Source organism: Strongylocentrotus purpuratus, unplaced genomic scaffold, assembly GCF_000002235.5.
Source record: "Strongylocentrotus purpuratus isolate Spur 01 unplaced genomic scaffold, Spur_5.0 spur5_scaffold_5, whole genome shotgun sequence".
Lineage (NCBI taxonomy): Eukaryota > Metazoa > Echinodermata > Echinoidea > Camarodonta > Strongylocentrotidae > Strongylocentrotus > Strongylocentrotus purpuratus.
This window is the reverse complement of record NW_022145611.1, coordinates 20,730,167-20,744,151: the sequence shown is the minus strand read 5'-3', so window position 1 is coordinate 20,744,151 and position 13,985 is coordinate 20,730,167. Positions and strand designations below refer to the sequence as shown.

At 37.4% G+C, this 13,985-nt stretch overlaps 1 protein-coding gene across 1 annotated transcript; it reads left to right on the top strand.

Moving 5' to 3' along the window:
- Positions 1-4,751: 4,751 nt before the first annotated feature.
- Positions 4,752-11,690, top strand: LOC588338 (lactase-phlorizin hydrolase). The gene is made up of 5 exons (XM_030999689.1): positions 4,752-5,422; positions 8,510-8,799; positions 9,148-9,379; positions 10,053-10,275; positions 11,134-11,690. The coding sequence occupies exons 1-5, from the start codon at positions 4,823-4,825 to the stop codon at positions 11,394-11,396; spliced, it is 1,608 nt and encodes a 535-aa protein (XP_030855549.1). The 5' UTR covers positions 4,752-4,822; the 3' UTR covers positions 11,397-11,690.
- Positions 11,691-13,985: the final 2,295 nt, after the last annotated feature.

Below are 13,985 nucleotides of genomic sequence, written 5' to 3'. Positions count from 1 at the left end.
ATTGAAATTGTTTGATAAATAATTTTTTTATTTTAATTGAAGAAGAAAAAAAAGGAAAGAGAGGGCTAGATGAATTAAAAACTGAGGCACTTGACGAAGGGTACAGAAAGATAACTGAGGAACGGGAAGGGGGAGGGGGCAGCAAATGAAGTAAACCTCAGTTCGCTAAGAATTATTAACAAAGTGGTCGTTGATTGTCGTCATCATCACGTCATAATTTTCTTTGGGATATTAAAAGTTGTATCCAAATACTACGGTGACAGTGTTAGGATATTAATTGGATTTTGTCTGGATTACCTCTAATGTCTTAAAAGGTTATCTCATGCAATATTAATTTGTTGGTTTATAGTGAAATAAACTAGCAGCTAACTAGAATAATAATAATAATAATACTTATATAGCGCAGCTTTTATACAAAATATATACAGCTGCGCTGGTTAACTCCTTTTTACTAAATTCTACACAATAAGATCTCTCAGTTCAATCAGTTGAACAGGTGAAGAAGGAAATGATGGAGAACCTGCCTGTCTCAATTCATTGTCGCCCCAACGGCCTTCAGGTTATGGGTCATAGAAAGAAATATAGAAATAAAAGAACTTAGTATTTACTATTTCCCGATATTTCATAACATTTATCACATCATGTGGCTTCCTAATCTGCATTAGTACCATGTTGACTTTTCAGAGTTATTATTTTTTTTCTCTGTTCCTTTATTGTTGAAGTATCAATAAAGTTACATGTACATGCATGTATGTCCCAGCAATACACAATCGCCGATATACCTGTAGGCCATATAGCCTTTATGCTTGCATCTTGATAATGCTATTTCTATTCTTCTCCCTTTTTTAAATATAAATATATCTCAATTGACTCAATAATTAGGCATGATCAAATTATGTTAGTCGATTTCCATTCAACAACTTTGTTTGACATCAGGGTTTGAAATTAAGAAAATAATCATAGATCCTAATCATTGAGTCAATTGAGATATATTTATATTTAAAAAAAGGTTTTGCTCTTTGTGCCTAATGGATCTCAATGGGTAAATGCAATGTCGCCCTCTTGCGTTCAAAACAGACAGTACTCACAAAATAAATTTTGGAAGAATGTGTTCCTGAGTTAAATTCAAAACATTATACACCATTAATCTTAAGCCAAACACGGACTTGATAAGTATCGAATATACTAAAATCCAGAGCAAGATAAGTGCAGAGGGAAATGAATTATAGTACTTGATCACTATAGTTTTCTCCATCTTCTTCTTTGTTTTCTTCTCTTCACCCTCCTCTTCCTTCTCCTCATCCGGTTTCTCTTTCTCCTTCCCACTCTTCCTCTTCACCTTCTCCATCTTCTCGTCAGCTGCTTCTTTTTCTTCTTCTCAGTCTTCTTCTTCTTATGCTTTGTCTTTATCTAAAGACTTAACTGCAAGCAACCAGTTTTGTCATGCATTTCTTTTTTTGTGCATAAATTTTAGTGGATCTTACATTTTAGTATTTTATTGTATTAAAAATATTAGCAAATTTATATATTCCCTAGTTTCGGAGACGCGGTGTCGATCAAATGGAGTTATTGAGTTAGGATAGGTGGTTAAGGGAAATATTTATACCAGAGGAGCCGGGGGCGGGAGGCACAGTGCCCCCCCCCCTCCACACACACAATTTTGTCAAGTATCCCTAAATTTCCCCTTTTTGCATAGGAAAGGTTACCCCTTTTACTTCAGATACGTGCCCATTTTTATATAATAGGTGCCCATTCCACATTCGTATTAGTGCCTCTTACCACTTCTGATAAGATAAGTGCCGCTTTCACCGATAGTAATTGCCCCTATTCAAACCTGAGAGGAGCCAATTTTACTTCAACAAGTGCCCTTTTATTTTATAACAAGTGCCCATCCCCTTCTGATGAGTGCCCCTATTATCTTTGATGAGTGCCCCTTCTCACCTCTCATTAGTATCCGCTTTTATTTTGACACGTGCCCCTTGTCTTTCTAATAAGTTCCCTTTTTCATTTTGATAAATACCACTTTCTTTTTTAAGAAGGGCAACTTCTCTTTCCCTTAAATACCCCTTATTACACGTCTGATAAATGCCACTATCTCGTAGGTGCACCTTTTTTTCGACAAATGCCCATTTTCCTTTGTAATGAAGTGCCCATTTACATTCTCACAAGTTCCCCTATTCATCTCAGGTTAGTGCCTCTTTTCAGGTACAGTAAATGATAGGTATGATAGGTATATAGTTAATATAATTTTGTTACTTATTATAGATGTTTTCAGTCTTTCATGATTAGGATTGTTTTTTTCCTTTTGGTAAGGTGTAATTTTTTTGCACTGCGACCTCACAAATCTAAAATCCAGACCATCATACCCTTCTACAAAGTATGATGGTTAAGTAGTATCTTGGACCACATAAAACAGTGAAATCATAACTGATAATCCAATCATAATGTACAAGGGTAAAAGAGCCTACCAGTGTCTAAAAATGATACATTTTCGCTTTGGTGCCCCTTTTTTGTTGGTGCCCCCCCCCCCTCCAACTTGGAAAGACGCTCCGCCACCCCTGATTTATATTATCATTGTCAATATTGTGCTATGCCAACAAAGCCCACAAGACCCTCGCGTCCGCCTCTCGGGCCTTCTCATCACTTTTCTTTAAAATTTACTAAACCGACGTGTATAGCCCAAGTGACGTCACGTTTCATTTTATGTCATCCGATTCTTCTTCTTTTGAACTTCAATCCTATACAAATCGTTATCTTGTGTACTCGACTGTTATCGGCTTCTTTTCAAGAACACTCACTGTGTCATTTATTTTGACACTGGCCCAGATCTAGGAACATCAAACGTCCTTCAAGTGACTTTCCTCTGAACATTACAATCCTATTTATTTCAGAATTATCTATCAACAAATATAGGTTTGGTGACAAATTAATAAAAAGAAGTTTATATGGTGATGATTTGATTAAAAGCCAAAGGTGGTTGTTGTGAACAGTCAAACATAAGTTCAATTGGAGGAGGGGATTGCAGAGGGCGATTTGCATTTTAGCTGCATTCATTGTGATACACTGCTAAAACATTATTATTTTTAACATTCTCATATCAAAGTGGAAATTCTTAGCAGAAATATCTTGTCTATACATTATTTTCAATCCTTCTATAAAAAAATCCTGTTTTATTTGATTTTAATCTTGATGTACATGTACATATGACCACCCTATACAAAGTCTGTATAAGAAACATTTATATTCCCAGACATAAAACAGTCTCGTCTCAACAAAAGAAAATCGTTCAAATGGTCCAAAACTCTTTCACTTCCTACATTTACCCGTGCTATAAAAAATGTAATGTTTGTAAAATATTGTTTTTAGCGAATATTAAATCAGTTGTTTTCTCCTTTTTCAATAATGTTTGTTTGAGTGTCCTCCCTCTCCCCATTTCCCTCTTCTCATAATTAGCTTTCTCTATTTGTATAATTATTTTAAGTAGATTATAATTATTATGTCATTTATATTTTTTGTTTTGTTAGGGCGACCCCAGCAACAATCCCCATGTTTTTAGTAAATTTCGCCCCCTTCCTACAATGCAAATATATATTTCATGGCAACTTTATGTTCTATTTGATTATAATATGAAGAAAACAAATGTTTATTGAATTAAATTTAATTGTATAGTCACGTATTTTTTGACATTTTTATACATTCAAAAGCATGGATCGAATTGTTGATGTTTTTTTTCTTTGTAAACAAACTGAAGTTTGAACCTTCTCAGTTTTTACGAAAGAAAGACAATCCGATGTAGAATAACGAATCATCTACTAGCATAATCATGTTGTAACATGTTTCTCCACATGATTTGCTCAAACGTTTGATTGTATTTTGAAAATGTATTTCGACCACGTAGAATGGAACCGCCTTCTCTCATCCCTTGTAAATATAATTTAAAAACTAGTAGAATATATATAACACCAAAAAATAATGATTAGTCACGGGGCAATAGGGCAAACAATCGAGACAGAAATTTTCAATTCATTTGATGATTGTGTCCAAAACTCATATAAATTTTCAATTTTTAACGCTGGGTTATACTCTTCGCAACATTGTAAATTACAAACCTTCCAAAGTGTTATTAACCTGAATTGTACACCAACATAATAATGCAGGTTCAAAGGGGACAATATATAAGACAAAATAGAAGATAACAAAATTTTTTTCTAAAACAAAATGTGGTGGGAAACGATTAAAAAATAATCATGGCAGACTTTATTTAGTATTTCGTAGGTTCTTTTTTAAACGATTCGAGAAACAAAGTTATATGCATGGGTATAATGGATTGTTTCATTTTTCACATTTTACTGCTACGATGGAAAGAACAACACAGAAGTAAATACAACTGAAAGGAAGAATTTGAGATGGATGGATAGGGGAAGAATGTATTTTCCTGATCATCCATTTAAGTTATAGCCCACAGCACACACACTTTTGTGGATTCGTATTATATTTACCTGGTGTTCTTGCAAGTTTATATCAGATCATTTATCTAGGTAAGCTCTATATACTGGTGGCAACTGCACTCTGTATGAGTTTGTTTGATAAGATTTCAACATACAAGTAGTTTGGGGTTACTTAATGGAGTATGTTTATTCGGGATACTCCCCCTCTTCAATGTCAATAGTGTTTTATCATTATGTAACCTGTCTGAGCTATAAAAGGTCAAAGCTTGCAGGAAAACATCCCATAAGTCAATTCAAGTCCATGCATTCAGGGCTTTTTCCACGATATAATTTTAACGATTTATGGTTGGTTTGGTGAATGGTGATGACCAAACATGGCTGCCCATCGTAAAGACATACAGAGCAGTCTTTTCATTATCTTGACAGTCCTATCTCTACATCTTGCCAGCGGGGAATATTCCTACCCCGATGTCTTCAATGATCCCGAACGCGACACCTTGATCACGGGGACGTTTTCCGACGACTTCGCCTGGGGTTCGGCCACCTCCGCCTACCAAGTCGAAGGCGGATGGGATGAGGACGGCAAGGGCGAGAGCATCTGGGACACCTTTTCACACAACGGTCGGATCTTCGAAAATCAAAACGGCGACGTCGCCTGCGACAGCTACCACAAGTATTCCGAGGACATCCAGCTGGTGAAGGCCATCGGACTGACCCATTACCGCTTCTCGATCTCCTGGCCGAGGGTGTTGCCCAAGGGGACACTCGCCGGGGGCGTTAATCAGGCTGGCTTGGACTACTATACCAACCTCATCGACGAGCTCCTCGCCAACGACATCGAGCCCGTGGTCACCCTCTATCACTGGGATCTTCCTCAGGTCTTGCAGGATGATTACGGCGGATGGGAAAACGACACATTGACCGATTTGTTCAACGACTACGCAAACCTGTGCTTCAACGAATATGCCTCTAAGGTATTAAGGGAGAATAATGGGCTTCATTTTTTATTATTATCATCATTATTACTACTATTAGTATCATTGTTATCACTATTTTTTTATTTTTTTAATTTTTTTTATTAATCATTATTATTGTATTTGTGTTTGTTTGTTGGAGGGAGGTGTTAGTGGTTACGAAATAGCTGCAGGGAACATTCCTATTCGGAACATCTACGTGCATATTCATTGTTATTGTTAGCATATATAAATAATTGTATCCCTTTTGAAAAACATTAAAATTTCGATAATATTCGACATCTTCTTGATGGATCCCCCTAAAAAATCTCCAACCGACACAGTTTTTATTTGTTCTATGATCATGAAAAAGCGGATTTATAGAGTGATTTATAACATAAATACTTGCAAATTATTTTTGAACTTATGCAAAGCGGCGCATTATGTTTAATAAAGTGGTTCCATGATGATCATTGATATAGTCACATTTAATTAGCGCTTATTCTATAAGCGCTTTACATTGCACTTTTAATATTGTTACCCCGGTCATTGGATTATATAGACCATTTTCGTAATGTAACCAAAATTAATATAATGCATTCGTCTTTGTAAAGTGCCTCGATAATAATGATTTCATGATTCATCTGTTAAGAATAAATGTATTTCAATAGTCAGATTGCGAATACATTAGTGGTTGCCAGGTATATGAATAATGTCATACCATAATAATATTATCAGAGGTTGATAATTAGGATAATATATTATCACAAACAAAATTGAATCGACGACAGATATTAAGAAATCCCTATTGTATTGAGAGAGGGAGGGAAGGAGAAAAAGAGAGAGAAAGAAAGAGAGCGCGAGTATAAGAGAGAGAGAGAGAGAGAGAGAGAGAGAGAGAGAGAGAGAGTGAGAGAGAAGCTTTAATGAGCAATAAAATAATGTACCACCCTGTGCTTGAACACCAACTGGATTAAACTATTTTTCTGATAATAATGTTGACTAACAAAATAATGAAAATATGACATGTCAGATGACTGAATTGATAATGCCCAAATCACACGTACGTAACTTTGCACTCTCTATATACATTTTCCATTTTATGGATGTAATTCATCACAATAATCATTTTAGCCAATAACTATGTTCTGCCTACCATATACTAGTACATAGCTTCGTCTTCATAACCGTCTCTCCTTGAATGTACCAGAACTATAAAGTATTAACGACCCCATTTCATAAATCGCGTAAAGAAAATGTGGGATATAATTATTATAACTTTCCGGAATAGGTATATTGACGTAACGCCTCCGTTAATTAGCATATACAATCTTCATGATGCACAAGAAAAGTTTATATGAAATGTTTAAAGAACCCCCGGGGAATTACCAGAACGTTTCAGAACATGCATCATTCTTAAAAATATTGGGTAACAGTTTGCTCAGCACGAAATCAATCAATTATGTATCTAACAAAATTCGGGGATTTTCTTTATCCTTGGGTAATATATTGTCCCAATTAGAGTCAACATTATAGAATAATTCTTCAAAATTGGCAAATTATTAACCGAGTTGGGATTTTAAATAAAAAAAATAGAAATAGATTTGAGAGGATACATAATTACCCTCATGAAACATTTTGTACCCAGTATTTCAAGGAAAAGGAAGTGGGAAATATAAAGAAAGAGAGAATGATTGATAGATAGATTAAGTCACATTGTGGCTGCGGCTTGCACAAAGCACTTTTGACAAAATTAAACACGCATTACAGTTGCATTGGTGATGGATGGGTTCAAGTATTTACTTGTAGATGAGTAAATATTTAATCTCTGAAAAAGTTATCAATTCACACTTAAAAATACAATCAACGCGATAGTTCTCATGATGATGCTTCTCCCGAGAAATGAACGTCTCCAAAAAAGATTGTTTGTGAGAACAAAGCATCATTATCATTAGTATCTCGCAGTGTTTGAAATGTAAACGTTATGTCACATTGTAAAGACCTAAAGTTCATGTTTAAGTTTGTAAGATACATCCAGCCACGTTATAGGGAATGGAACACCAGGGACAAACATCAACATTGCGCTCAAACATGATAAACCAGATTTCCTCGCTTTTCACTAAATAAATTAACCCGTGTTGGTAACCAAAGTTCATAAAATGGCACAGCAACTGGACATTGACAAATTGTATTTGACTTCTTCCGACGTCCGGGATGCATATTTAACGAATTATATTCGAGGGATTTAGCTATGAATTAGCTTGGATTTTGGAAAAAAATTCGCAGGTTGAACCTTTGAAAACTCTAATTTATGCACGTTATCGTTTATCCATCAAGATTCTGATATCGATATGCTTTGAAGCAATGCAGAGTGAGTTAGAATGCAAAACTGACTTAAAAAAACATAAGTTATAGGCACTACATATTATACCACGGGGCGTAAAATGATCCGAGCTTTAGCAAACTTTCGCATTTCAATTGCTTCTAAAACTCTATTTCTTAGTTACATAAAATCCTACTGAAATTTCTACTTCCCATTCCCCCTCTTTAGTTTTGCATCTTTTGCGCGCCCCTTCAAGTGCCGCCCGGTGAACCTTCCCCCTCTGCAACCCCTATATTATACGCCAATGAATGCACCTCACTGTTTCATGGGACTAGGTCTTGATCACCATAGTGGAGAATGCAAGGGAGGGGTATAGGGGTATTGCCCCATGTTACAGGGGCGGATCCAGCCGGCGGCGAGGGAGGGGCCCAAGAAAATATTTAGCGGCGACTCAGTCGGCTGGCCGAATAGACGGGAGAGGGGAGGGGGGGGGCATGGAGCTCTATTTTTATTTTTACTCAACAACCCCCCACCCCCTCCTTTGAGCAACAAAAACAGGGGAGGGGCCCGTCTTCTTTCCTTTTTTTGTAAAGGTAAAAGTTAAGGTTACTTTTTCAACCTATTTTTTTGGCCAGGGGAGGGAAACCGTGACCCCCGCCCCCGGATCATTATGTTATTTTTTATTTTTTTTAATTTGTAAATGTACCATCCCAAAGGAGAAACTTAAATACGCCACTCAATAAAAAAGTGCCCTCACACTCATTTTCACCCCTCATAATTATCAGGTAAACCTCTGGATCACATTCAACGAACCATACGTGGTGACCTGGCTCGGTTATGGAATAGGGGTGTTCGCCCCTGGTGTCTACAGTCCTGGCTACGCCCCTTACCGTGCCGCCCACACCATCATCAAGGCCCATGCCAAGGCATACAACACTTACAGGGCTAACTACTTCCCTCAGTATGGCGGTAAGGTCTCCATTACCCTTAGTACCGACTTTGGAATGCCGGAGTTCCCCGATAAAGAGGTGGATGTAGCGGCTGCTGACAGATACATGCAGTTCACTGCAGGATGGTAAGCATTCAGACCCCCCCCCCCCCAAAAAAAAAAAAAAAATGTTTCCTTATCATGGAATCAGACTCGGATGATTTCCTTGACCAGGAAAACGGTGGCGTTGGTTGGTCAAACCATGGGGACGCTATGGGGCGGATGATTGGAAGGGGGTGTGGAAACTATCAAACTGTTATCTTCTACACGCTCCCTTTCTCCATCTCCCCCGCGCGCTCTCTCTCTCTCTCTTTCTCTCTCACCTAATTATATCCCCCCCCCCCCCACACGGTGGTCCATTTTTTTGAAAACCTCGCCTTCCCATAAAATAATATTAGAGCCAAATCTTAATTGTCATTATTTTTGTCTATATAGGTTTGCGCACCCAATTTTAAAGAATGGCGACTATCCCGACGTCATGAAGTGGCAAGTCGGTAACAAGAGTCAGGAGCAGGGCCTCGCCGAGTCCCGTCTACCAGTGTTCACCGAAGAGGAGAAGCAGTACATCAAGGGGACCGGAGACTTCTTTGGCTTGAACAGCTACACCACGACAGTGTGCAGACATCGCATTGAACCTGCAGGAGATCCCAACTACGAGGGTGACCAGGTAAGAACCTGATGATAGCTAGGTTATTAGGCTTGTTGCATACCGGGGGGTATTTGAGTGCCCTTGACTCCCGAATTCCTTATTGAGGACAAAAAGGGGACACAATTTCGGAGTTGTGTACTTATGGCATGTCATTTGGAGTTCAAGGAGGTGGGGTGGGGCATAGGCTGGAATGTAGTGGGATGTGCCCCCCCCCCCCCAAAAAAAAAACAAAAAACAAAAAACAAAACAACAACAACAAACAAACAAACAAAAACAACCCAAAGAAAAAAAACATAACATAAAATATCTCAACATAATGTTCATAAGTTTGTTTAAACATTTTTTTTGGTTCACAATGACCAAGATCGACTTAAATTAGACTTGAATTATGGCAGGCCGTTCATGCCACTATAGTTCATCCAGCCATTCCTGGCATTGGTTTCTCAATGGACGTACAAATGGTGGTCACAAATCTACGAATTTACCTTTTTTGATAGTTCATTAATGAAGGAAAAAATATTATCTAAAGATCTAGGTACACGCGCCAAATCTCAGCGATATTGTTATAATTATTCAAGAAAGTCTTATGGATATGGGCCTGATGTCTTATAATTATGATATGATACAAAAGTCCCAAGATTTCCTCTGTACTAAGTCACAATAATAATGCTTCCTTTTCTTGCCCGTGTAGGATGTTTACCGCTACCAACCGGACAACTGGCCAACATCTGGTTCTGACTGGCTCCGACCGGCTCCATGGGGTTTAAGAGGTCTCTTAAACTGGCTCAAGATTGAGTACGACAACATCCCCATCTACATCACTGAGAATGGCATTTCTACTCCCGACGAATTCAACCTTGAAGATGACACAAGGACCACATTTTACAACTCTTACATCAACGAAGCCCTCAAAGGTATTAACTTCTAGGAAGTCATGTCCTGATATCTATTTATTAATGCAGGATCTGATGAAACCTCCGCATATTATAAGCCTGAATCCGATGACCAGGGTAATGATATTAGCATTGTGTAAAGCGCTTTGAGAGGGCATGCGGTCCTGAAATGCGCTATAAAAGAACGAACTATTATTATTATTATTAATGCAGGATCTGATAAAACCTCCGCATATTATTCATCGGAGTTTATTTCTTGTAAATTACCTACTATATTACTTTTGGAAACTTGCTGGAAAATTTTCAAGTAGATACAAAAAGAAAGTTTTCTTATAATTAAATAGCCATCTCAAAAATACTCTTTTTCACATTACCAATAAATATCCCTATTCAAATTTGATAAGTGCCTATTTTCCCTCATAATAAGTGCTCCTTTTCAGGAACAAGAAGCGCCCCTTTCCATCTCTGATAATTTCCCCTTTTCAAATCTGAGAGATACCCCTTTTTTTAACAAGTTCTTCTTTTCCTTTGTAGTAAGTGCCCCTTATTCATTCTTATTAGTGCCCCTTTTCATCTCTGGGGAGTGCCCCTATTCAAACCCGAGAGGTGCCCCATTTACTTAGACAAGTGCCTATTTCCCTTTCTAATAAGTGCCCCTTTTTCTCTCTGATGAGTGCCCCATATCCTTTTGAATAAGAGCGCCTTCCCATTCTCATGAATGCCCCTGTTATCTGATAGCTAGGTGCCCCTTTTTCTTTTTAATAAGTGCCAATTTTCACCTCTGACATGTGCTCCCTTAATAAGTGTTCTTTTCACTTAAAATATGTTTTGTCTTTAACGTCATACTCCTCATCTTTTTTCTTCCTCTGTCTTTCATAGCTTACAAGGAAGACGGCGTGAACCTTGTCGGTTACTTCGCTTGGTCACTCATGGACAACTTCGAGTGGACTTCGGGTTACAGCCAGCGCTTCGGACTTCATTACGTAGATTTTGACGATCCCGAAAGACCCCGAACGCAGAAAAACTCTGCAAAGTGGCTGACGGGACTAGTGGCCGACAACGGGTTTTCGGCAGCGCCGCGTCTACAAGGCGCAACATTCGTCGTCTGTCTTACCGCCTTGGTTTTTAAATTGTTTGTGTGAAATAAATTGAAATGTATTTCTGTAGTTTACTGCTCTGTTTTTAATTCAAATAATGTGATGCCTTACATTACAAAAAGGTGACAGAATAAATTGTACTTTTCACCCGAGCAAAAGTCAATTGTAGACCAAAATAATATGCAGTTAGTGTCCACAATCACAAATAGCGCTTTATCAAAAGAAATGGAAAATAATATGTGAACACGGTGGTGAATAACATGAACTTGTATTTACATTTCATTTAATATAAAGCTGAAATTTGTTGAATAGGTATTAAATGTATATGCTATTACTGTACCTATCTGTTGTTATTTTCTTTTCTTTCCATTGTTTGTTTTGTTTAGTATTTAATGAAACCTTATAATAAAGGGGAATTCTGATCATGGAAAAAACACAAATCCATGTTGATGAATATAACATTAATGGAGTACAGCAGTCCAGTTTGCAGCAGTCAGGGGCAGCACCAAGATAGCAAAGGGAGGGGCGAAACCCAACTTCAAAAATATTGATGGCAAATCAAGGATTTTGTAAAAACGGGGGCACAACATTTCTGACAAGCATAAAAGAAAACAAAAAAATGGTCATCACATTTTGAGTACCTTTGACTCCTGCATTCCCTATTGAGGAAAAAGGGACAAAATTTTGGAGTTGCGTACTGATGGTATGTCATTTGGAGTTTAAGGGGGTGAGGTGGGGGCATCGGCTGGAATGTAGTGGGATGCCCCCCCCCCCAAAAAAAAACAACAACAACAACATTCACCCACAAAAAACATAACATAAAACATCTCAACATAATTTTCATTTGACAGGAGGCAAAAGTGTAAACAAATAAGTCCAACAAGAAAGAGAGAGAAAGAGAGAGAGAGAGAGAGAGAAAGAGAGAGAGAGAGAGAGAGAGGAGAGAGAGAGAGAGAAGGGCGAGAGAGAGAGAGAGAAGGGCAAGAGAGAGAGGGGGATTGAGAGAGACAGAGAGAGAGAGAGCCAGAGAGAAGGGAGAGACAGAGATAGTGTGAAGAGAGAGAGAAGAAGAGTTGAAGGGACTATTCAATGACAATATGTATACTTTGATGCACTTTTGAAAGTGGGATATGGGCAATTAAAATAGAATGAAGCTTTGTTACATACAACAATGAGACAATCCAAAGAATGGATAGGCATCATCAAGGGTAGCACGAGCAATGATTTTTGAAGAATCCTTTGAAATGTAGGACATATTTGTAATCACACTACAGTGCGAGTCAAAAAAAAGTTTACACCTAGAAAATTGCTAATTATTTTTAAGATGATCTATGAACAGTAAATTATTATACATTATACTCTTATGAAAGAGTGTTTTATCCCAAATCATTTGGTACCATTTTTGTGTGGTATGTGTTCACGCTTGGATGTAAACTTTTTTTTTGACTCACACGGTAGATATGCAGCATATGTTTTGCCAATGGCAAGAAATTAATTCTTTAGCTAAATGAAAGGGGGTATGGTGATGTAGTATAATTCATCTTGTTTTATAAGTGAAGACTGAAGAACAAAACAATTCAATTCATCACATTTCTTTCTTTATTACAAAAAGGAATTCATCTAAACATCTCTAACAAGTCTCCATCACGTAAAAAAAAAAAACCATTCAGTTTACCAAACTGTCCTTAGTATACCGCATTAGCCATATTTTTAAAAAGATTAAATGTCTCAATTTACAACCTTAAAACAACGTTTTCTGATGGGGCAAATAGGGCAAATGTTATAGATTTATACAATGAAACATGTATTCACTGGATATGAATATCTTATTTATTAAATTGTTTCTAAGCTTGCAATTCTCTAGTTTCTATTCATGTTAAATAATGACAAAATGAAGTGCGATTGGGACTTCTCACAAGAGAATAATGTGTTAAATGGTTATTCCAAAACTTTGTCTTAGACTTATTTGTCCTCAAGAATATAACTTTCAAGGCCTATATTGTCTTATTTTTAAGCCATCTCTATGCAAAAGGAACAAAATGTATATATATATATATATATCCATGACTTTACCTTCAAGATATCATACTACGTCAAGTCTCATTACTTGACATTACATTGGATGGGATGAGTTTGAATCTTACTTCTGGGGCCATATTCTGAAAACGATGCTATCTTTTATGTAAGGGAAAATTATGTTAATTATCTGAACAAACTAAAATGGCACGGAATCAACACATACCATTTGTGCTTGCGTGTATGTCTCTTTAAAATTTACATGAACACGGCCAGCTTGGCCCAGACATTCAAACAATTGAGATAACATCGTTTTCAGAATACCCCCCCCCCCCTCCCCCTTGGGCCTCGGCCGACAAAGGTATGAAGTATACTTGTTCTTCAATTCAGAACTGAATAAATGACATACATGTACAGTCAAACCTGTCTGTAGCGACCGTCCAAAGGAAACACAAAAAGTGGTCTTTGTAGACAGGTGGTCACTAAAGCAGGTTTGACTGTTAATACTTTTAAAATGAAAGTTATTCCATCTGGATTACCAGTTTAATTCCACAGAGAATAAAGATTCTGGATATTCTCATCACTTATGATGGCCAAGAAATATCTGTAGGCAGCAGA